Source organism: Diabrotica virgifera, chromosome 1 (assembly GCF_917563875.1).
Source record: "Diabrotica virgifera virgifera chromosome 1, PGI_DIABVI_V3a".
Lineage (NCBI taxonomy): Eukaryota > Metazoa > Arthropoda > Insecta > Coleoptera > Chrysomelidae > Diabrotica > Diabrotica virgifera.
Window position 1 is genome coordinate 24,785,429 of NC_065443.1, and position 27,003 is coordinate 24,812,431.

The window sequence follows — 27,003 nt, forward strand, 5'->3', positions numbered from 1 at the left end:
TTACCTACAGCTTTTCTGTTCTTTAGTTTTCAAGAGTTTTTTGTACACGTACTTCGTTTATAATAATTTTTGGTGTTTGTGGTTGCAATGTCATTTGTTATTCCACTGTATATATATAACTTCCTTAGATAGTCAATCCATACATCCTTTCGATATGTTTCGGTTCTGTTAATAGGGATAGTACACATCCTTATCGTACTCCTCTTCATATAGGTATCTCTTTAGATTATAGCTAGTCTACTCGTAATATTCGTATATAGTCTAGTAAAATAAGATTACACTACATGTAAATCAAAATGTAAATTCGTACAGGTTGAAACAAATTTTATATCAAAGTTTAGGTTGGTACAAAAGATATTGTCAAGAAAGTATCCAAATCATATAAGGGAATCATTATTTAAATAATTAAAAAGGGATTATTTTTGCACAATATTTACTATTTTAAATTCTGAGGTAATTTACATTTTAATGAAGGTCTTTAGGATTTTTTTCTGCAAAGCTGAATGATAAATCTTTCACCTAAGACTTACTAAATTTAATTTGACTCCCTATTTATTTAAATTATTATATACAAAATTTAAAAATCAATTTGCAAAAAAATATTATTTGCGTTTTAAATAAGTACTATAAATTATTTTGTTTTATAGGAGAAGTTGCGCAATGATATCAGTATTTAGCGAAAATCAGTTATTGGCTCCTTATTGAGTTACAGGGTGTTTTATTTAAAAATTTAAAAAATATTTTTGCTCAGTATTTTAATACTATTCGACGTTTCCTTTTCATACTTGGTAGAAAGTGTAGGCACTGTACACCCTATGTAAATACGTTAACTACACGTTTCCAGCTATTACCACAGGCGTACGAAAGCGGACAGCAAAGGGTTGACCCTTCCCAAATTCTACGTTATTGGCGAAATTGCCATTTTAGCGGAATTCTTAGATTCTTCAATAGTCTCTATATAAATAACATATTTTTCACTCGTAACGATAAAGTCATTAGTTTTCGAGATATTTTAAGTTGAACTTGTAACGGCACAGTTATTTTGATTAATGTTTTGTGCTGCTTAATTTTTAATTTCAGATATCTCGAAAATTAATGATTTTATCATTTAGACTGAAGAGTATATTATTATTCATTCTTAACGATAAAATCATTAGTTTTCGAGAAATTTGAAACTAAAAATTAAGCGGCAAAATACATTAATCAAAATAACTGTGCAGTTACATGTTTAACTTCAAATATCTCGAAAACTAATGACTAATTCGAGTAAAGAGGATGTTATTTACATAGATAGTATTGAAAAATGTAAAAATTGTGCTAAAATGGCAATTTCACCAGTGTCGTAGAATTTGGGAAGATTCAACCATGTACTGTCCCCTGTCGTACGCCTCTGGTAATTGCCGGAAACGTGTATTTAACATAATTTCATAGCGTGTATGGTATTATACTTTCTACCAAGTATGGAAAGGATACGTCGAATAGTTTTAAAATACTGTGCAAAAATATTTTTTTAATTTTTAAATAAAACACTCTGTAACTCAATAAGGAGCCATATTTTATTTGAGTGATTTTAGCTAAATCTTAATATTTTGAGGTCTATAATTTGACTCAAAGATTGGACATTCTTAATGAAACAACCTTTATAAGCAAAACTATATTTTTTACTATAAGGAAAAAAAAGAAGAAGAAAAAACGACAAAAAAATTTGTTAATTAGTGAAAAATTCCCAGGAACCCGATTATCGAAACGGCATTTCAAAATGTTTAATCTCCGCGACGTTATTAGAAAAAAAAACAAAGAACAATTTTTAAATGTCATTTTAGAGGGGAGTTAAATTGAAAATTGAATTTATCAATATATTTATCGAAAATATACATAAAAATAAAAGTAATGAGACCTCACTCAGATTTATATTCTTTTGTCAACAACCGCGTTTTTGCAATTGAAAATATAGTAACATTTACTAAACAAATTAAATATCTCATAAATTATTAAATATTTTTTAACCATTTTTTTTTTACTTAATACTGGTAACATTGCGCAGCCTTCCCTATTAAATAAAATAATTTATAGTGATTATTTAAAACGCAAAAAATAATATTTTGTAAATTTGATTTTTAAATTTTATATATAATTATTTAAATAAATAGGGGGTCAAATTGAATTTAGTAAGTTTTAGGTGAAAGATTTATCCTTCAGCATGACAACAAAAAATCCTAAATGCCTTCATTGAAATGTAAATTATCTCAGCAGTTAAAAAAGTAAATATTGTGCAAAAATGACCCCTTTTTAATTATTTAGACAATGATCCCTTATATCATTTGGGTACTTTTTTAAAAATATCTTTTGTATTCACCTAAACTTTGATATACAATTTGTTCCAACCTGTACGGAATTACATTTTGATTTATTTTTTATTTTATTAGGCTAATAAACTTGTAATGCTTCTCACATCCGAATAGTCCAGAAAGCCACTGCGCATCCGCTAGGAAAAATATTCTAATTCGGATTTTTTGCACAATCTTACTCAAAAAGGACTCCTTTTTAACAAATTTGCATGTTGCCAGGACCAAAAGGTGGTCAAAAATTTTTTAAACGTTTTTTTTTTGTTTTTATCCTAAAATTATTTTTTTTACATGGAGAAAAGTTTTTTTAGGTTTTTTGGGTCATTCCAAACAGAAAAGTACTTTAGTGACTTTTCTCTAAAAATGATAGTTTTTGACATATAAGCGATTAAAAATTGAAAAATTGCGAAATCGGACATTTTTAACCCTCAAAAACTATGTGAAAAACTGAAACTTTGAATGTTGCCAAGGTAGATAGATATTCTTTAAACATCGATTGATGAAATCCCGAAGAGTTTCTTGCAATACAGTATTCAAAACTCCTTTGTTTTTTAATTGCTAATCAAGTGTGCGCGACACTATTTTCCACCGACAGTATGGTGCAAATGAAAGGAATAAATTCGTTATTTCGTAAACCGGCGACTTAAGAAAAAATCCCGAAACAGGTCGATTTTTATTTTTAAGTTATGATATTGTGGCATATATGGTATACTAGTGACGTCATCCATCTGGACTTGATGACGTAATCGATGATTTTTTTCAATGAGAATAGGGGTCATGTGCTAGTTCATTTGAAAGGTTCTTCAATTCTATATTCAGTAATATCAACATTTACATAATTATTTATACAGGGTGTCCAAAAAAATTTTATTAAATTAAATTATTTGACAAAAAAAGAAGTAGAAGGACACCCTGTATAAATAATTATGTAAATGGTTACATTACTGAATAGAGAATTGAAAAACCTTTCAAATTAGCTACCACACGACCCCTATTCTCATTTAAAAAAATCATCGATTACGTCATCACGCCCAGACGGATGACGTCACTAGTATACCATATATGCCACAATATCATAACTTAAAAATAAAAATCGACCTGTTTCGGGATTTTTCCTTAAAGTCGCCAGTTTACGAAATAACGAATTTATTCCTTTCATTTGCAACATACTGTCGGTGGAAAATAGTGTCGCGCACGCTTGATTAGCAATTAAAAAACAAAGGAGTTTTGAATATTGTATTGCAAAAAACTCTTCGGGATTTCATCAATCGATGTTTAAAGAATATCTACCTATCTTGGCAACATTCAAATTTTCAGGTTTTCACATAGTTTTTGAGGGTTAAAAATGGCCGACTTCGCAATTTTTCAACTTTTAATCGCTTATATGTCAAAAACTATCATTTTTAGAGAAAAGTTACTAAAGATCTTTTCTGTGTGTAATGATCCAAAAAACCTAAAAAAAACTTTTTTCCATGCAAAAAAAATAATTTTAGGAAAAAAACAAAAAAAAAAACGTTTAAAAAATTTTTGACCACCTTTTGGTCCTGGCAACATGCAAATTTGTTAAAAGGAGTCCTTTTTGAGTAAGATTGTGCAAAAAATCCGAATTAGAATATTTTTCCTAGCGGATGCGCAGTGGCTTTCTGGACTATAATCTAATCATCTATTTCTGTGTTTCTTATCTAGTAAGTAGTTTTCTTACATAACTTGACCTTTTTCCTTTTGCTTTGTCTCTTGAAGGGTAGGTATAGATTCTGATATCAATATGTTACTCAAAGTTCTTTTGGTTATTTCTTGTTAGTTTGTGATTATTGATTTCACGTTCCACATATCGATTCGAAGAAACAGTAGGTACTGTTAAGCTACTCGGTCTATCAAACAGCACTGCTGGTGGAGTTTGTTGGTTTTAAGTATAATAGTAGAGAGAATAATAACAGTATTAAAGAACTTACGAGCTTTATAGTGCGAGCTTTATAGTACTCATGGTCAAAAATTCAACTTATTCACAAAACTGTTCTTAATAGTTTTGTGACTCATTATTTTCTGCTGCATCTGTCGGACTCTTCTTCTTCTTCTTCTTCTTCTTCTTCTTCTTCTTCTTCTTCTTCAAGTGCTCTGTCCGTTGTGAACCTTTTATTAGAGCTATTAACATGGCAATTCTGATCTTGCTTACGGCACTTCTGAATGGTTTGATCGATGTGATCCCGAACCACTTCCACAAACTTTGGAGCCACGAGTGTCTTCTCCTACCAGGCCTTCGATTACTGTCTATTTATCCCTGGATAATCAATTGCGGTAGACGGTACTTATCGTGTCTCAATATGTGGCCTAGATGTTCAAATTTTCTTTGTTTAATTGTTCTCAGGATTTCTTTCTCTTTTCCGATTCTGTAGATTACCTCTATATTGGTGACATGTTCGGTAAAGGATATAGAAATAATGCGTCGGTACCAGTGGCGGCTGGTCAGGGTCGGCAGTGCCGACCCACACATTTATGGACACATTATAGATTTTTTAAATATATGTATAAGTTAATCAGAGTTGATGATATTCGTTTCTGTGAAATAAAAAAAATATCTGTGAGATAATGCAGACTATATTTTATTCATTGTTTTTTAAAAGAATTCGATCGATCCGATACGTTAAGTGATCCCTGTGCGCTGTGCGTAACAGACTTTTCAAATTAATGATCCTAGCCATACACCCGATTGCGATTGTGTGAATTCAAAGCCCGCTTCGGCAAGCCGTCCCCAGATTGACCATTTGCTTGTACTAAGAAGCTATGGAATATTAGCCGATAGGCAACCAATTATACATTCCCCGTATTTATTTGAATGGCAAGTACGGCAGATCAACAATCTGCCGAGCGGTGATCTGCAAACGGCAACAAGTCACATACCTATAGACCAGGCGCATCTGTAAAAATATTAGTAACATTAATTTGGACGTTGAGAGGTGACATATTTGTTTGCAGAAATTGCTTCAAAATAACTCATATAATAATATTTGAGTTATCCTCCCACTCAAAAAGGTCCGAAACGTTTAAATAATCAAAATATCAAAAAATGAAGGAAAAATTCAATTTTTTTTTCATTTTGTGATTATAACTTTAAACAAGTTGCACTGACATAAAAGTTGCGTAATTAAATTTCCTACAATATAGGATTAGTTAAAAATTTTAAAAATTGTCACCCTTGTTGCAAAATAGCAATAATTGCGAAAAAATCATAAAAAACAAGTATTCGCATTTTACGTTTTTCAACCGTTTATGCTACACTGAGGACCTTCATAATTTGACCCAGAAAAACTATATCATATAATAAAACAATACTGTGAATTTCGTTAAGATCGGTTCAATAGATTTTACAATCCAGCTTTCGCAAAAAAATTCATTTTTTCAAAATGTTGCATAACTGAAAATAAAGCAGACAGCAAGTTGAATTTATTTTTAAGTATAGAAAAATACTGTACCTTTCTTCTATATGTAAAAAAAATTCAACTTGCTATCTGCTTTATTGTCAGTACTGCAACATTTTGAAAAAATTAATTTTTTTTGCAAAAACTGGATTGCAAAATTTATTTTGCAAAATGTATTGAATCGATCTTAATGAAATTTACAGTATTGTTTTATTATATCATAAAGGTTTTCTGGTTAAAATATGAAGGTGGTAGGTGTAGCATAAATGGTTGAAAAACGTAAAATGCGAAGACTTATTTTTTATGTTTTTTTCGCAATTATTGCTGTTTTGCAACAAGGATGACACTTTTTAAAATTTTTAACCAATCCTATATTGTAGGAAATTTAATTACGCAACTATTATGTCAGTGTAACTTTTCTCAGAAGTGAATACTTTGAAAGTTAAAATCAAAAAACGAAGAAAAAAATCGAAGTCTTTCTTCATTTTTTGACATTTTGATTATTTAAACAATGTTCCGGACCTTTTTGAGTGGAAGGATAACTCATTTATTATTTTCAAAGAATTTTCAAAATATCTATTAGACAAGTTCATTAAAAATTATCCATCATTCTTTAATCAAATAAAATAAGAAAATTGATTAACAGTTTTATATGCTGATCTAAATATTTTCGGAAGGTGGAATAAATTACAAAATATGTTTAATTTTATATACTGCAATTCATTAGGTATAACAAACTGTTCCCGAAATTAATAAATTATTGTGCTCAAATGTGGGCAAATTCTGCCTCAAATGAACGGGATTTCTCTTGTCTCAAAAGAGTCAAAACGTATTGTCGAAACACCATGAAACAAGAGACAATATCAAACTTGTCTCAAATGTCAATAGAAAAAAACTTTTAAAACCTCTCCAAAACAATAATAAATTTTAAAGTTAATTTATAAACAGGTTTAGGTTCTAAATTTATAGGAAAAAACAAAAAAAACAAAAAAAAAAGATTTAAAAAAAATAAAAAAAATACAAAAACCAAAAATCTTTTATGAAATTGAAGCCTTTTAATTATATGGCATACCTATCTGAGGAGACAAAACCTTGCCGACCCTGTCCTTAAAGCCACGAGCCGCCACTGGTCGGTACACCCACATTTCGAATGCTTCTAGTTTGTTCGTGAGCGTCTCTGTCAGCGTCCAGGCCTCCACACCATATAGTAAGATCGGAAAAATGTAATATTTAACTAGACGCAGTTTTAGGGGAAGAGACAAGTCCTTGCTTATGAAGTGCTTCTTCCTTTCATCAAATGCTGCTCTAGCTCGTTCTATTCTCGCAGTAATTTCTGTGGCCTGTTCCAATTTTGCATTTACAATAGTACCAAGGTATACATAAGATTCTACATATTCAACTAGTATGTTGTTTATCCGTAACTGTCAAGCAGGTTGTCGCTTTTTGCTTATCAGCATCCATTTTGTCTGCTTGAAGTTGAAGCTCAGGCCGTATTCCTCACTAACTAAATTAACCCTTCCCATCGCCTGTTGTAATTTATCTATGCTACTGGCAAGGATCAGTATCTCTTCTTTTACAAATAATAATAATAATTACATTAATACCGAAAGAACTTAATTTCCTGAATCTCAATTAGAGAAGCCTAAGAAGTTCTTGTTAATATTCACTAGACAGAATAATTACCAGTTAATGTGCCATTGTCTACTTTACTTAAACCTCTTGCTGGAACTTTTTACCTTTAACCAAAGTTTTCTTGAAGTTTAAATAGGTTTTAGGGGCTTCCGTGAACTTGACGACCATAAAATTAATTGAATTTCTGATTAGTCTGACGTTTTAATATGTAGGTCAAACGATATTGTTTAATTTGTTAATTGCACTTGACGGTCATACTTTCTTTTATTAATGATGTTTTCCAAATATAGCGCTCTAAGTTAGTGGGACTATTTTTTGAGTAACTAATATTCTTGAGAAAGATGTTAAGTAAAAAAACAAACTTAGTAGGCGTATCTTTTGTCTAGATAAATTCATAATAAACAATCTCGTAAATGTTGAAACATCTTAAATTATGGTTATTGATATCAGTGTGAGTATCTATATATTATAAATCAAAATAAAAAAAAGTCTCTAATTCATGGTTGTATCTGCTCCTCCATTCGTTTGTCACACTGTCCCTGCAGGACCATATATGGAGCTCGTCTTCAATATTTTCTGATATATTACTATCAACGTGATATTATGTTGATTAAGTTTGATGTTAGAATATCTTGGCTTCAAAACTTGACAAAGTGGTTCAATACATCGACAACCGCACTATTTCCAATAGCAGCAAGCAAAGTTAGTATCTATAGCCATGCTTAAAATCACTTCGTAATTTGTATTTATTTTAGTCCAGAGAAATAAGATTTTTCTCGTGACACACCCCCTTCAGGCCGAAACCAAATTTTTTGAGTAGTATGAACATCTATATTAATAACATATATGTTTCCTGCAGCCGATTTTGATGATATTCACAAATGAAGCTTTTTTGGTCTATTACTAAAAAGTGAAGCATTCTAAACAAATTTTAGAATAAGAAACTCATAAATCATATAAAAAAACTTCAACATGGCGTTCGCTGAATATGTCTATCCTTATTTGTTGCCTAGAAAATTGCAAAATAAGTCATTAATTTTGAGATTATATGTAAAAATTAAGTTAGAATCTTCTTATTACACGGAATGCTGATACTAACTTCTTGTATTATAATGTTGGTATTCGGAACATATCCGATACTGTATACCGTCCGGCGGATGTAAAGTCACTGCCTTATGTCACTCGCTTGTCTACTCATTCTTGTGTGGCATCATGGTTGTTCAACAATTAATAAAGAACTATAATAACTGTCTCTGGCATTATTTCTAATATTATACATGGTGTCAGGTGTTCATGTGATTAAAGGTAAAGTGACCAATTAAGAAGAAAATGGAAAATCTTGTTTTTAGACCACCTGAGCCTCTAAGCTTGGATGGCAATGTTTCGGCCAACTGGAAAAAATTCTGGCAGAAATTTGAAATTTATTTGGAGGCTTCTGGATTAGCCGAGAAAACTGAGAAAAAGAAAGTTGCTTGTTATTTAAGTCTTGTAGGAGATGATGGATTGGAGTTGTACAATACATTTACCATTGAAGGTGATTTGACTCTTGAAAAATTAAAGGACAAGTTTGATGCATATTGTGCACCCAAGAAAAATGTAATATTTGAAAGATTCTTGTTCAATAGTGTTGTGCAGAAAGAGGGTCAGTCTTTTGACTCATTCGTGACGGAACTTCGTAAAGCCATAAAAACCACAGAGTACCTGGATCAAGATAACATGTTAAGAGACAGGATAGTCATGGGCATTTTTGAAAAGGGCACCCAAGAACGATTGCTTAGAGAAACGTCTCTAACTCTACAAAAAGCAATAAACATTTGTCGTGCTTCAGAAACCAGCAAAAATTTATCAAAAGAGATGCAGGAGGTAGTACAGTTGAATGTGGTTAAGAAGATTGACCGCAAACCATCTAAGCAAGCAGATAGTGGTAGTGGTAGCAGTAACAGCTCAGGTAACAGAGAATCATGCAGGTTTTGCGGGTACTCTCACCCTCCAAGAAAGTGTCCGGCGTATAACAAAACGTGTGCCAAGTGCCAAGGGAGACATCATTTTGCTAATGTTTGCAAAAGTAAGGGAAAACTTGGATCGGACGAGGCAAGTGGGTCCAAACGAAGGGTACATCATGTCGAAGAACATGAACAGACTGACAGCGAAGGTGAAGAGTTTTATGTAAGCTCATTAGGCAGGCATGTTGGGGCGGTTCATGAGGGCAGCAACCGCATGTGGACAGAGGAGCTCCAGGTAAATGAGCGGAAAATCAAGTTCAAACTAGACACTGGTGCTGAGGTAAGCGTAATGCCATTAAATGTACTGAATCGGGTGTGCCCAGATGCTTGTTTGCTTAAGTCAAAAGTGACTCTAGTTTCATATGGTAGTATTGATTTTAAAACTAGATCTCTTGGTAAAGTTGCATTAAACTGTTATAATAAAAATAATGTAGGTCATGTTTTGACATTTGAAGTTGTAAAAGCCAATGATCAGATACCTCTGTTAGGCCTGGAAGCTTGTGTAACCTTGAATTTAATTAAAAGAATTAATAGTACACAGGTTTATGAAAATAAGGGTGCTAATTTTAAAACGTTTAATGATGTTATTAAGGCTTATCCAACTGTTTTTGATGGAAAGTTGGGCAAGTTTCCAGGTCAACATCATATAACTTTAAAAGAAAATGTTGTACCAGTGGTTCAACGTGTAAGGAGGGTTCCTAGAGTTTTATATGCTAGAGTTAGATCAAAATTAATAGAATTAGAAGATCAAGGTGTCATTTCGAAAGTTGATAAGCCCACTAAATGGTTAAACCCTCTTGTCATAGTTGAAAAGAATAATGTAAATAGAGTTAATAGCTCTTGTTTTCGAAGCTTTGGTCAGGAATGGAATTTTATCATTGTGACAAGAAGTCCAAATTATCCACGTGCCAATGGATTAGCGGAAAAAGCGGTATCCATTGCAAAGAATATGATAAAAAAGTGCCTTAATGATGGCACTGACATACATATTGCGTTACTTCAGTATAGAAACACACCACTTAAGTATATGGACTACTCTCCATCGCAGCCTTATGAGCCGTGTTTGCAAAACAAAATTGCCGGTTTCCAATGTGTTGCTACGTCCAAGTTTATGTGAAAATATTAAAGAGAAATTGATCGCTAAGCAAAGAAAGAATTTAGATTATTATAATCAACATGTGAGAGACTTAAAAGAGTTAGATATTGATAATAATATTACGGTTTATAACCATGTAAAGAAATGTTGGGAACCAGGCAGGGTTGTAGCAAAGCATGATTCACCTAGGTCATTCTTGGTAGAAAATAAAGAGGGGAATGTTGTTAGAAGAAATCGTGTGGATCTTCGACCATCACCCAATACATTCAGGGTGGAGAACCCCATTTTGAATGAAGAATTTGAAAGAGATGATATTTCTTCTGATAACAATCCACCCAAGACGTTACCTATAATAAATAGATCCCCAGAGCAAAACATCCTGTCTCCCACACCGTTTGCTCAACCTTTAAAAGATAATGTAAACAAGGAAGTAAAACCAGTGTGAATTAAAACCAGTTTTATTTTACTCCTAATGTTAAAGACCTTTGTAATTTAAAAGGGGAGATGTATTATAATGTTGGTATTCGGAACATATCCGATACTGTATACCGTCCGGCGGATGATTAGTCACTGCCTTATGTCACTCGCTTGTCTACTCATTCTTGTGTGGCATCATGGTTGTTCAACAATTAATAAAGAACTATAATAACTGTCTCTGGCATTATTTCTAATATTATACACTTCTTGTGCTTAAATTATATTTTAAATTTTAAAGCAATCGGTCAAATAGTTTAAAAGTTATTTAATTTGTTTATCCCAAATTCATTTTTTCGCAACACTATAAGTCAAAAAATTATGAGGTTACAGTAATACTTCGGACAGTTTATGAAAGAAGAACATTTATACTATTAACTTAATTTAAAAAAAATGACAAAAAGTAATTTTAAACACTGTAAAATTATTTTGCAAGATCATGTCGATTTTTTGCTTACTTATAAACAATTAGAATAACTTTTTAACCGTTACCCGTAGAAAAACTATTTTTTCATATTTAGAAAGACTGAATTGTTATACACGTTTAGGAAGAAAAACAATTGCCCTAGCACAATTAGGGACGAAGTTAGCCTCCCCCTTTTTTTTTTCACATGTTCTTGCAAAATAATTTTGCAATATTTAGAATTATTTTTTGTTTTTTTTAATTTTTTTTAATTAAATTAATAGTGTTAATCTTCTTCTCTCATAAACTATCCAAAGTATTACTGTAACTTCATCATTTTCTGACTTATAGTGTTGTAAAAAGATTAATTTGGGATAAACAAATTAAATAACTTTTAAACTATTTGACCAATTGCTTTGAAATTTAAGGTATGATTTCGTGTAATATGATTCCGTGTAATAAGAAGGTTCTAAGTTAATTTTTACATAAGTTATGAATATTTATAAAAACTCAAAATTTATGATTTATTTTGCAATTTTTTAACCAACCAATAAGGATAGACATATTCAGCGAACGCCATATTGAAGTTTTTTTTATACGATTTATGAGTTTCTTGCTCTCAAATTTGTTTAAAATGCTTAACTTTTTGGTAATAGACGAAAAAAGCGAAAATTTACCGTTTCTTGATCTTCATTTGTTTAGAACTATGTATATCATCAAAATCGGCTGCAGGAAATATATAGGTTATTATTATAATGTCCATACTACTCAAAAAATTTCGTTTCGGCCTGGAGGGGGTTGTGTCACCAACATGATGTTGTTTTCCTTATTTTTCTGAACTATCTGTTAGTGTTTGTTTCAATAAAATAGATACTCCTTTAAAAAAAACAACAATTTTATATCCATATTTCTTCCAAAAGAGTCCTTGAACACAGTGAGTTGGCACAAAATGCGAGGAAGTTCGCTGTAAACATTTTTCCTAAATGCACACAACGATCGTCAATAGAAAAACAAGAATTACAAAGGAAAAGAAAAGTAAATCAAACGACCCCTTTCGATGTTTGCCAATATTTTTCACCCCGCGTTTCATTTCTCTAAAACGATATATAATGGTGTCAATGTTTGTTTGTTGTCAGCGTACTTATGTACTACTTTAACACGTGTGTTGGAGTCCCCTGATGATGTTTGCGACTTTTGGAAGGAAACATATTTTTGGTCTCCTTGAAAGTGTTTATAAAGTTGGCAAACACTCAGAAAAGTTCTTCGGCGAAAACTACATGGATTAGCAATTTATGAATAAGACGTCTCGGTATCAAATACTCGTTTATCTTTAAGGTATAAGGTTTTGTTTTTGCGAGTAGCGTTTGCAGATGGAGATAAATCAGTTATACAGTATGTCCCTGTAAGTTGTATCCATATGGAAAACTTTTTTATTATTAATTTTACGAAAAAAAGTTATTCTTTATAAAAAGCTCTGCATGGTCCAAAACCTACGATTTAACCAACAAATATCAATTTTTTTAAATATTATACGAGGTATGTCAAAAAGTTTGAATTTCACTCAAGGTTAAAGTAGCTTTATTTTTCGTAATATTGGAAATTGCTATTATGAAAAGTTGTTTGGAATTAAAAACTATATTCTAATATGCAATTACATCCTTCTAATTGAAAAAAAAAAAAAATTTGAAAAATTATGGATAACTCATTATTTTTTCAGTTATTTCAATTCCGATAACTCTTTTATTATTAATTTTACGAAAAAAAGTGATTCTTAATAAAAAGTTCTGGATGGTCTAAAACTTAAAATACAACCATCTTATATCAAATTTTATCAATTTTATACGAGGTATGTCAAAAAAGATAAATTTAAATCAAAAGTAAAGTACCTTTATAGTTCAGAATATTTCAATTAGAAGGATGTAATTACATACTAAAACATAGTTTTTAATTCTAAATAACTTTTCATAATAACAATTTTCGATATTGTGAAAAATATAAGTATTTTACTCTTGAGCGAAATTCATATTTTTTGACATACCTCGTATAAAATTGATAAAATTTGACATAAGATGATTGTATTTTAGATTTTAGACCATGCATACCTTTTTATTAAGAATCACTTTTTTTCGTAAAATTAATAATAAAAGAGTTATCTGAATTAAAATAACTGTAGTTATCCATAATTTTTCAAATAAAAAATTTTTCAATTAGAAGGATGTAATTGCATACTAGAATACAGTTTTTAATTCCACACCACTTTTCATAATAGCAATTTTCAATATTGTGAAAAATAAAGCTACTTTACTCTTGAGTGAAATTCAAACTTTTTGACATACCTCGTATAATATTCAAAAAAAATTTATATTTGATGGTTAAATCTTAGGTTTTGGACCATGCAGAGCTTTTTATAAAGAATAACTTTTTTTCGTAAAATTAATAATAAAAAAGTTTTCCATATGGATACAACTTACAGGGACATACTGTATTTATACGGATCAAATATAGCACAAGATATTGGATTACCATAAAAATATTATGACTAAATACAGAAAGGGTATTTAAAATATAGAAAAATATTAAAATATTATATTAAAATATAAAATATTAAAATATAAAAATATTAAAATACAGAAAGGGTGACAAGAAATTGTTTTTTCTGTATTGCTAAATATGAAAATAATTATTAACTTCTTTAATATTCGCTCGCAGTAACCTTACTATTTGTTTTAAACGTTTTATATGTTTAAAATTCCTTTCCTCAGGTAGCTGTAGCTTCCTACGTGGATTTGGGAGTTGTTGCTCTAAAAACTCAGAGTTTTCTAATACCCTTGCCACAAATAGATCGCCTTGCTATTTTTTTTCCTTTTTGCAAGATTTGCCAGTATTTTTTATCTTTTTTACTATTCACTGCAATGACCGTTACTAGATATAAATATATTTATTACTCTGGTTCGAATCTTCTATCTCTAAATTCATTACTGCATGGGCTGTATTTGTTTGTTTGTTTGTTTGTAGTTAGTCTGTTAAGAGACTCTCGAAATAGATTTTCCAGCCTGCTTTTATTACTGCATCATCAATGATAATTTGTTCTTCAATATTTTTTGTAAAATGATTAGTGCTTGGTTTATCCTATCTGAGTTGTTCAGGAATTTATATCCTCCTCTAGTATCACCCTGACTGAAATCTTCCTTTATTTTTAGTACTGGGTCGTTTTGGTATCTTCTCTTCTTTCTTCTGCATATTTTGTCTGCCTTTACGTTTACATTTGTTGCCGTTCTACTGTCTATTAGCATAGGCAGAACCAGTGGGGGGTTTTGGGGGTTATAACCCCCCCCCATTGGGATGTGTACTTTGAGCTCTATACGCTTAACACCATAGCCCTCAGAGGCCTTCCAGTAGTTTTAACCCCCCCTTTCAGGTAGTTTTAACCCCCCCTTTCAGGTAGTTTTAACCCCCGCTTAGGATCATCCTGGTTACGCCTATGTCTATTAGCATCTATGTGGTTGGTTGTTTGACCATTCGTTGGAAAAAATTTGAGCCTATGATCATTCCCTTGCCCGCAGCTAAGTGTATTAGTAGGCTTCAGTAGGCTAAGTATTTTTATCAGTTGTATCATGGAGGCTATACTAACCTTATTGTTCCCATATGCTTTGTCAAAAAATTTAATAACTGCGTTTTAAAAGTACAGTATGCTGCAAAATAAACAGTAGGTACTGAAATGAATATTGAAATGTTTATGACTATTTATATATCTAATATACATGATATAGCCTTGCAAACATTATTCACGACGACGCACATTCACGATAAAACAGATGTTAAAGATGCCTTCTGGCCAGTGGCGGATCTACGGGGAGGGAAAATTGGGAAATTTCCTTCCTAACAAGGTCCAAAATTAAAGAAAAAAATTGTTCAAACATAAAAATATACTAGCTGACATGAAGCCGAAACCACAGAAAGACAAAATTTAACCCAATAATCACGCTAGTTAGGAGAATTAAGAGAACTTAACGCTTATAAGTTATTATTTGTCTTTTATGTAATCTGAGTTTATCTTTTTTATGTCTTTTTGGTTGGTTTTCATTGGAAGTTCTCCCATAATGCAAATTTCCCCTCCCAAGGCAAATTTCTAGATCAGGCAAACTCTGTCGCGAAAAAACCTTTAATTCTAGTCCACAATTCCGAAATGGCATGCGATGTATCTGTCTGACTACTTCAGCATTCCCCATAATATGTACGTATCTGGTGGCGTTAGTTCTGGTGAGTGGCAACTCTCAAAATGATCGCGCAGTATTCGAAGAGACTTCCTGGCAGTGTGACAGGTTGTTCCGTCCTGCTGAAACCGTTGAAATTGTTGATTTTAAGCTTGAACCGTTCTCGTGACCTTTTCCGTTTCACGGAAAATAGTACTCCACCATAAAAAAATTTTCTGCAAAACTGAGAGCCATTCTGAAGCACCTAACATTATCACGACATTCACATACGTTATATCGACGTTCGGAAACCATTCAGTACGTTTCGGCTCCTGACACATACAACTTTGAGGCATACAAATTTCAGTACTGTTTATTTTGCCGCATACCGTAAATACCTATCTCAACATTCGCTACACAATTTTTAAATTATACCCATTTACAGCACCTAATCTGTTTTTTTATAAGTTTTATAAGTACAATTTTTTAATATATAATAATATTTTCTATTCAACATTACAATTCAACATATTAATGCTCTCCTCTTTTTCAGAGGGCGCAAATGGTGACGGTATGGCTATCATTACGTCTCTTCGATCATTCGACAGAGAACAACAGAAAGAATACTACATTCCGATTGTTATTAAAGACCATGGCAATCCTGCGATGACCGGCACCAGTACCTTAACTGTAGTCATTGGTGATGTCAACGACAACAAAATGCAACCAGGCTCCAAAGAAATATTTGTATATAACTATCAAGGTCAGGCTCCCGAAACAGAGATTGGAAGAGTTTATGTCTATGATTTAGACGACTGGGATCTGCCAGATAAAAAGTTCTACTGGGAAGGACCAGAACATCCACGATTCAAACTAAATGAAGATACTGGTATGATTTCCATGAAGTCTGGAACTCGAGACGGCATATACTACTTACGATTCAAAGTTTACGATCGTAAACATACGCAGACAGATGTAGCAGCCAATGTAACGGTCACTGTTAAAGAAATTCCTCATGAAGCAGTAGTTAACTCTGGATCGGTTCGAATAGCAGATATAACAGACGAAGAATTTATCAGAATATGGGATTATCACTCTCAAAGTTTATCGAAAAGTATGGCTGAGAAGTTCAGAGATAAAATAGCTGATCTTTTGAACATAAACCGAGAAAACGTGGATGTGTTCAGTGTCCAATTACGAAGAAAACATCCTCCAGTAACAGACGTGAGATTCTCGGCTCATGGCTCACCTTACTATAAGCCAGTTAGACTTAATGGCATAGTCTTAATGCATAGAGAAGAAATCGAAAGAGCTGTTGGTATTAACATAACCATGGTTGGAATTGACGAGTGTTTGTATGAAAATCAGATGTGTGAAGGATCTTGTACCAACACTTTAGACATAAGTGCCTTACCGTACATGGTGAATGCTAATAAAACTGCTTTAGTAGGGGTTAGAGTTGACGTTTTAGCTGAATGTACCTGCGGCGCTAGAAACTTCAGTAAAGAAGAAAATTGCCGAAATACTCCTTGTTATAATGGTGGAAGATGTATTGAGACCCGTTATTCGTTGTCTTGTTCTTGTCCAGCGGGATATAACGGACCAAGATGTCAACAAACTTCAAGAAGTTTCAGAGGTAACGGTTGGGCATGGTATCCAGCTCTAGAAATGTGCGACACGTCACATCTTCACTTTGAGTTTATTACCCGCAAACCGGATGGATTACTGCTTTATAATGGACCCATTGTACCACCTGAAAAAGACGAAATCATGGTATCAGATTATATAGCTGTTGAACTAGAAAGAGGATATCCACGTTTACTTCTAGATTTTGGTTCAGGAACGCTAGAACTTAGAGTTAAAACCAAAAAGACGTTAGATGATGGCGAATGGCATAGATTAGACGTATTCTGGGATACAGAAAACGTAAGAATGGTTGTTGATTATTGTAAATCAGCTGATATTGCTGAAATGGAAGATGGAAGTCCACCCGAGTTCGACGACAGTAGCTGTCAAGCTCAAGGCACAATTCCTCCATTCAATGAATATCTAAACGTCAATGCTCCTCTACAGCTTGGAGGTTTGTATGTAGAACAGTTCGATCCAACTCACTACCACTGGCAATATATGCCTGTAGGCAAATCTTTTGACGGTTGCATTCGAAATCTCTTCCACAACTCCAAATTATATGATCTGGCCCATCCTGGTCTTTCCAGACATAGTGTACCTGGTTGTCCTCAAACAGAAGAAGTGTGTGGTAGATCGGAAAATACAGCTAGATGTTGGGAGCACGGTACATGTGTGGGAAGTTTCAACGAAGCTAAATGTCACTGTCATCCAGGATTTACTGGACCATCATGTACTTCAAAAACAACGCCAACTTCTTTCAAGCCTCAGTCATACGTTAAGTACGCTCTTAGTTTTGAACCAGATCGTTTTTCAACGCAAATGCAACTGAGATTTAGAACAAGAGAAGAACACGGTGAGCTATTCAGAATATCCGATCAGCACAATCGTGAATATGCGATACTAGAAATAAAAGATGCAAGACTCTACTTCAGATATAACTTAAACTCCCTCAGAACCGAAGAACGAGATATTTGGCTTAGTGCCGTTCCGGTGGATGATGGTCAGTGGCACGTGGCAAGAGTAAGCAGATATGGTTCAGCTGCTACGTTAGAACTGGATGGTGGAGAAGGTAGACGATACAACGAAACATTCAACTTCATTGGGCACCAGTGGTTGCTCGTGGATAAACAAGAAGGAGTGTATGCTGGAGGAAAAGCAGAATACACTGGCGTCCGGACTTTCGAGGTTTATGCGGATTATCAGAAAGGTACGTTTTGTTATACTTTAGTTACAATATAACAAATTTTTCAAAGAAGTTAAAAAAATTGCATGTTTATGAAATGTAAATATGATTTACTTTTGTAATAACAAAATCTGCATTTTTCGTAAAAATGTCTTCTAATCAAATATTTATTCTTTTGAATTTCCTCTGTGTCTGTTTCTTTCTCTCCTGCTAGTATCTTTTATTTTGGTTAATTTTTAACCATATTATCTACTTTTTTGTATAGTATTCCACCATTTACAAAAGTGTTTTTTTTTCTATATAGAGAGTTTACAAAATATCATATAACATTTGATCATCAATCAACAGTAAACTTCACAATCCATCTTTTAGGTACATCATATGTGGGCCTTTTTTGATAAAAAAAGTAATTTTCGAGGTACATGTAATGAAAAAAGACGTATTATATTATGAGTTCCAAAAATTAATTTCACGAAAAAAATACCGTACAGGGAGAAGCAATTTGGGGGAGATTGGTATTGATAGTGGAATATAGACCCAAAGTATTTTGTTCAGTTTTAGATATGATATTTAACTTTTTCTACCTCCAGGAGTAATTTTGAGGCTTAATAATAAGGATAAAACGTAAAACAAAAGACTATTTTTAATTTCCACAGTATACAGTGAGGACGTTTGAGTCGGAATAAATTTATTTTCTCAAGAATAGGAGACTCTGGAGATAAATCTTGAAACAGGTCGATTTTTATTTTTAAATTATAATTTTTTGGCATATATATCATACTTGTGACGTCATCCATCTGGGAGCGATGTCGTAATCGATGATTTTTTTAAATGAGAATAGGGGTAGTGTGATAGCGCATTCGAAAGGTTATTCAATTCTCTATTCACTAATATATACATTAACATAAATATTTATACAGGTTTAAAATTGTATGAAATTTATTTAATGCAAAATACATTTTACTACTGTCAGAAAACAGAAAAAAATGTTAATTTGAAAAAAAAAACATTGCTTTTTGCTTAAATTAAATGTTCAAACTGCTAAGAGGCAGGTGGGTGGCAGCTAAAATTGAATTTAAGCGAAAGCAATATTTTTGATTTATCAAATAAACATTTTTCCTGTTTTCGGACAGCAGTAAAATGTATTTCGATTAAATAAAATGTGTGCATTCTTCTTTTTGTCTCAATTAATTTAATTAAAAAAAATGGGCACCCTGTGTAAATAATTATGTTAATGTTTATATTAGTTAATGGAGCATTGAATAACCTTTCATATGAGCTATCACACGACCCCTATTCTCATTAAAAAAATCATCGATTACGTGATCACGCCCAGATGGATGACGTCACTAGTATGATATATATGCCAAAAAATAATTAAAAAATAAAAATCGACCTGTTTCGGGATTTATCTCAGTCGCCCATTCTCGAGAAATAGAATTTATTCCAACTCAAACGTCTTCACTGTATTATTAATGCGTATCTGTCCGTCCATATGTCCGTACGTAAACACAACTCCTCTTTTATTAGAATAGATACAATGATAAATGAGGTGTCGAATGAAAGTTCATAATCCAAAGATACTATTAAAGGTAAGAAATTTGACCTTGACTTCCTATTCCAGAGCGGCAACCAGAAGTACCATTTTAAAGTTGGCGAAATAGTACGAGCGATATATTATTCGTCGCGCCTTAGTGAGACAAAAACAAATATATAAGTACTTCTGGTTTTAACATCACTTCCGTTTAAAAGATTGTAACAATAAATGTCAAGGTGTGATTTATCAATTGACGCAAATTAAAGTTAAACTCGAAAATTTTGTTCCGGCTTTGATCCGGTTCACGTCAAAATGACCGGACGTTTGGCAAAAATAACTCATTCAAAATGAGTGGAATCATATATTAATCGACGCAAAGTTACATGCAGAGTTCAAGTATCAACTTCCGGTTATACTTCCGGTCAAATTGGGTAAAAACCTAGTATTTACGAATTCCAATTCCTTGTTTGCATAGTAGATCTTTTACTTTTAAGATGTTGTATTTTTTGGCTTGTATAACGATCATTTTTAAATTGATAAATAATTTTATTGTCCAGGTTGTTTGGATGACATTCGCTTGGAAGGCAAACACCTACCCCTTCCACCAGCTATGAACGGAACACAGTGGGGGCAGGCGACTATGGCTAGAAATTTAGAAAAGGATTGTCCATCCAACAAACCCTGTGCAAATGTCATCTGTCCTGATCCGTTCGAGTGTGTTGATCTGTGGAATGATTATGAATGCACGTAAGTACCTTTTCAAAAGACTTTAACTATATTTTAAACTAGTCTAGGTTCTATTTTTAAATGTTTTAAATTAAAAATTAATGCACCGGTAATAAAAAATGTTTTTGTGCAAATGATTTAATTAATGCATACAATTAATTGATGGATTCGACCGTTACTTGATGGAAGTTCATTTTATATAACAATAAAACACTGAAAACGTTTGTTTTCTATACTTCCACAAAATTTATTACAACTATGTGACTACAGCTGTTTCAGCAGAGTGCCTTTCTCAAGTGATTTAGATTACTATGGGTTTGCCTTTTTAAAGTCTTTAACTGAAGAGGTTGAGGAGTGGGGAGCTGTTTGTCTCGAGTTGGTCATTCAGAGTTATATCTGAATATATGAATTATATCTTATTTTTCAATTTATTAATTTCCATAGATTCTAATAAAGATAGCTTAAGGTCTTTATTTTGAATATGCAGAATTTGAAACTGTTCATTAAAAGAATGGTTATGATGTAGAAGGTGAAGTACGTATGTAGAAGTGTCTGTTTTTCTATTGTTGAAAGCCCGTTTGTGTTCTGCTATCCGTTTGTCAAAGGTTCTGCCAGTTTGACCGATGTAAGTTTTCGGACAGTCCCCACAAGTTAGTTTGTAAACACCACTCTGTAGTTGTTTTCTCTTTCGGTTCTTATTGTTCTTAATGTATTTGCTTAAGTTGTTGTTAGTTCTGAAAGCTGGTGTTATTCCTTTCTTTTTTATGTATCTGGCTATTTTTATTGTTATCTTGCCAGTATACGTGATAGAGCAGAATGTACTGGGTTCTTTCTGTGGTGGTGGATAGACTAATTTCAGGGCTTTCTTATGGAGTTTTTGTTTTAAAATTTTGTTAATTGTTTGTTCGTTATAGCCATTGTTTACTGCTATTTGTTTAATGATGTTCAGTTCTATCTCGAAGTTATTTTTTGGCATGGGAATTTCTGTCAGTCTATGTATCATGCTATGGTAGGCTGCTAATTTGTGTTGTGTAGGATGGGATGATGAATTGTGTATAGTTGTGTCAGTATGGGTAGGTTTATGATAGACGGAGAACTCATGTTTGTTGTGTAGTCTGGTAATTGTTACGTCTAGAAAGTTTATGGACTTATTCTGTTCTGTTTCTATTGTAAACTCAATATTACTATGAAGTGAATTAATGTATGATAGAAATTGGTATTCAAGAAATGTATGATTGGAAAACATCCCGTAAACAAAAACAGTTCTTATATAGTTGGAGATACGTGGATGATATACTAGTATGCTTTACAGGAACTAACAGGCAACTTGTCCAATTTCTATCATACATTAATTCACTTCATAGTAATATTGAGTTTACAATAGAAACAGAACAAAATAAGTCCATAAACTTTCTAGACGTAACAATTACCAGACTACACAACAAACATGAGTTCTCCGTCTATCATAAACCTACCCATACTGACACAACTATACACAATTCATCATCCCATCCTACACAACACAAATTAGCAGCCTACCATAGCATGATACATAGACTGAAGGAAATTCTCATGTCAAAAATTAACTTCGAGATAGAACTGAACATCATTAAACAAATAGCAGTAAGCAATGGCTATAACGAACAAACAATTAACAAAATTTTAAACCAAAAACTCCATAAGAAAGCCCTGAAATTAGTCTATCCACCACCACAGAAAGAGCACAGTACATTCTGCTCTATCACGTATACTGGCAAGATAACAATAAAAATAGCCAGATACATAAAAAAGAAAGGAATAACACCAGCTTTCAGAACTAACAACAACTTAAGCAAATATGTATATTAAGAACAATCAGAGCCGAAAGAGAAAACAACTACAGAGTGGTGTTTACAAACTAACTTGTGGTGACTGTCCGAAAACTTACATCGGTCAAACTGGCAGAACCTTTGACAAACGGATAACAGAACCCAAACGGGCTTTCAACAATGAAAAAACAGACACTTCTACATACGCACTTTACCTTCTAGATCATAATCATTCCTTTAATGAACAGCTTCAAGTTCCGCATATTCAAAATAAAGGCCTTAAGCTATCTTTATTAGAATCTATGGAAATTAATAAATTGAAAAATACACATATAATACTGAATGACCAACTCGAGACAAACAGCTCCCCACTCCTCAACCTCTTCAGTTAAAGACTTTAAAAAGACAAACCCAAAGGCAAACCATATATCACTTGATAAAGGCACTCTGCCGAAACAGCTGTAGTCACATAGTTGTAAATAATAAATTTTGTGGAAGTATAGAAAACAAACGTATTCAGTGTTTTATTGTTATATAATGCGTACAATTGTTTTCTTTCATAATTATCTGCCACCTTATTTCTTAATAATTTTAATAATTTACTTAATTAATAATTGAAATAATTAATTAATATTGTTAACTTCAAGAATATGGGCCAAAATTATATGTCAAAATGTCTTTTACAAATAGAACGAGAAAGTTGCCAAGTACAAAGGGCAAGTCAAATGGATGTAGCAAGACAATCGAATGTTAGTCGTTCAACTGAGGGAGAACTTACCTACAATTTCTTGATACCAGATTTCATCAACAGCGACCTGGTATGGGTTTTACACCGGGTTGCCTTTGGTGGTGGTTCAGGGATGTGGTGGTGTTTGACAAGGATTTCCTTTGAGGCACACACGAATCTCGTCTTGATTGAGAGGGGAGCATTAACAACACAGAGTTACATAACGGAGATTCTACAACATCATGTGTACCATGCTGGATTTTTTGGCAATGATTTGCTGCTAATGCGAGACAACATATGGCAAGAATTGTAATACAGTATCTTGAAGATGATTTCAAAAATTGACTGGTCTGGTCAAAGTCCTGACCCTTATCCTATTGATTATATATGTAGCTTTATCAAAAGGTATGTAAGACGTTGTATACCTGCTCCAACAATATGTGACGAGCTTTGAATTGCTCTCATTGAGAAATGGGCCAATTTTTTCCAAAGGGACATCCAAAACATGATCATTTCTATGCTAAATCGAATAACGAGTATCATCCAGAACCTTGGTGGCAACACACATTATTGAAACGAGTGATACTTGCCCTTTCTTGACTCTATAATTCAATTATTGTTATAACTGTAACTGTAATGATCGTGACCCGTCAAAATACCCCCATCAAAACAGCCCCGTCAAAATAGCCCGGATACAAAATAGCCTCGACAAAATAGCCCATAACCAAAATAGCCCCGACAAAATAGATCACACACAAAATAGCCCCGGTCAAGACAGCCCCGGCTAAAACAGCCCCGGCGAAAACAGCCCCGGCGAAAACACCCCCGCCGAAAACACCCCCAATAAAAAGTTTTACCTTTTAACAGAGTACCATTTATTTTAAATCACTATTCTAATTGGGAAATAAGCCACAATTTAACTTAAAAAAATGATTTTATTAACGTTTCGACTTCCACTTCGGACGTCGTTGTCAAAATACGAAATATAAATAAATTAAACAAAAATGTTGTTGCTTAGTAAAAAAATTCTTCTAATAATTTAATTTAATCTGACTCATTCCTATGGGCAATTCAGACAATATATTATACATTTTAAAGTAGAAGACTTTAAAATGATATTGCCAATATTTATGAGTTGCCTTCCTGGGACGACTTTATTTTTTTTCCTGGTTTTTCCTAACAGAAGACACAGGGTTCGAGTTCTTTGAAAAAACCATTTTTATTTAATGTAGTTAAGATAAACATCTGAATAGAGGATAATTACCATTTCCGAAAAAATGTATTTTTAAGGGATTATTTAATGATAAGTTCTGAAGGGGGCTTTTTTGTCGGGACTATTTTGTGGGCGAGCTATTGTTTCGCGGCTATTTTGTCTGCAGGCTATTTTGTCGGACTGCATTGTGTGCGGGATATTATGTCGGGGCTATTTTGTCGGAGCTTTTTCGGCGGGGCTATTTTGACGGGGTACCCTGTAATGATACATCGAAATTTTCAATAAATTTATTATTTTTTAATTACTAATTACCAACTAATAATGATAATGTCTGGTTCAAATGATGCATAGACCGGACTCAATCAATATCAGTTATTTTGTTTCAATTGTGGTATATGTAGTTACAGAATATAAGCCAATGGTGCATTCATTTTTAATCTAATTAATTATATTTAATTGTTACCCTTTAACTATTTATTTGTTTTTGGTACATAACTATACCTCGTTTGATATTTATTTCATCTTTATTTTACTTTAAACACTTTTTAAACAGGGCCGAATAGTTTAGTACCAACACAACGTGAGTTTCATTTTGCGAAGGCACTGATTTATTTTGTTTGTATTATTTTGTTGAATTTTTCGCGATGCAGTTTTTGGTAGTTATTGGGTTTTTGGTGTGTATCTAACAAAACGTAGTTTACTAACAATACGCAAATTAAATTGATAAAACGTATTCAAATATTACAAAGTTTGCTTCATGAATTTTTGGTATAAATATCAAGATTAACTAGACACAGGGAGTCTACGCTAAATGTCGTTTTATTAAATTGCAGTGAATTGGTCTATTAGGATCTGGGCTGCTTGAGCCTGATCCAGTTGACTATCAAGATGATTTAAGCTTACATGGAATATTGCCATCTTGAATACTTTTGTGACGTTGTTCTCGGACCTAGTCTGCTCGTTCTCTGTTTGTTGAGGGGGATTTGTGGTATTATCTCGAAGTATTTTTACTGTTTTAAGGCACCGTTCTAATGCTATAATCCCAGAAAATTCTCCAACACTCTTGTATATTCTTTACGTGATGGTTTCACTCCTTAGAATTAGGAAGCACAGAAGTGCCAGCCCAAATCTCACTATAATATGATGAGTTGATTGTGATGCGGCTGTAGGAGATTTGCTAACTGAGCATGGTGTACGTGTTCGTTTGTATATGTGTCTACCTTATATTATTATTATTATTATTACTTATATACATTATTCAGATCTTTTCTATACGGCTTGTTAATACAACTTACATATTAACGTTATATTGTGCTTGTGATCGTTACTTTGTATATTTTTCTCCATGTGTGGTTTTCTAGAACATCCTAGATCGACTGGCCTTCTTCTTTCTTATTTTGACGTCTTCTAACGAAGCTTGGCGATCACTGCTTTAAACTCTTCCCTATTTTTTGCAGCGTGAAATATCTGTTCAACATTGAGGTTAGTCCAATCTCTGATATTCCTCAGCCAAGATTTCTTCTTTCTTACTAAGCCTTTTCTTTCCTCTACTCTTTCTTGCATGGTGACGTTTAGCATATAGTACTTATCGTTTCGAAATATATGTCCCAAATACGACGTTTTTCTTGTTTTAATTGTGTTTATAAGCTTTCTGACATGTCCAATTCGTCTTAACACCTCTTCGTTGAAGACTTTTGCAGTCCAAGAAATTTTCAGAATACGCCTGTATAGCCACATTACGAATGTCTCCAATTTTTTAGGGATTGGGCTTTCAGAGTCCAAGCTTCTACCCCATACAGAAGCTGCGAGTAAACATAACATTCGACGAACCTCAATCTGATAGCCATACTCAATTTCTTATTTGTAAATATTCACTTGTATTTTGTAAATCTTTTTAGAGCGATTTCTATTCGGACCATTATCTCCGCATCTTGATCTAACTGTGAGTTTATAATTGCTCTGAGATATACGTATTTCGCGACTCTAACAGTTTACCCTTCAATATCAGATGTATATTGTCAACAGGGGTTATCGAAATCACTATGTATTTGGTTTTATCTATATTTGTTGATAGTGACATCTTTTGCTTTCTCTTTAATGATTTCTAGAAGAATTTATAAATCGTTGTATTCTCTGCCATGATTGCGGTACCATCTGCAAATCTTATGTTATTAACGATGCTCCCTCCAATCCTTATACCTTCAGCTCTTTCCCATAATGCCTCCTGAAATATTAGTTGGGAGTACACATTAAATAATTGTGGCGACAGCACGCATCCCTGTCTGACTCCTCTTTGAATTTCCACTTGGTTTGTCTCTCTCTATCTTCCACTTGTACGAACGCTGTTTGATTGTAGTATTAGTCCTGTCGCCAGGGGGGTACAACGGCCTCCTTAATTCAGATGGACTTACCCAAGTTTTTTTATGTATTTTGACCCGTAGAATACGAATTTTTTAGGCAACAGTTGATCCGGATGTCTATAAGATTGTTATAAACAAAGAACTTGAGGAATTACATAACAGCTTGTTGTTTACAAAACAACAGTTGGTAAAACAGTTGTTTTACCAACAAATGGTCTTACAAGTTTTTTCGTAGGATGCATAGTTTTCGAGATAAAC

General features: G+C 33.0%; 1 protein-coding gene across 3 annotated transcripts in view; it reads left to right on the plus strand.

Annotated features, from left to right (window-relative positions):
* LOC114324182 (neural-cadherin-like) overlaps nucleotides 1-27,003 on the plus strand; it is a 740,245-nt gene that overhangs the window by 654,235 nt on the left and 59,007 nt on the right. For all 3 annotated transcript variants that reach the window (XM_028271940.2, XM_050655305.1, XM_050655301.1), the window contains exons 7-8: nucleotides 16,116-18,398; nucleotides 20,469-20,658. In XM_028271940.2, coding sequence (XP_028127741.1) covers nucleotides 16,116-18,398; nucleotides 20,469-20,658 — 2,473 coding nt within the window. The remainder of the gene's footprint in view (nucleotides 1-16,115; nucleotides 18,399-20,468; nucleotides 20,659-27,003) is intronic.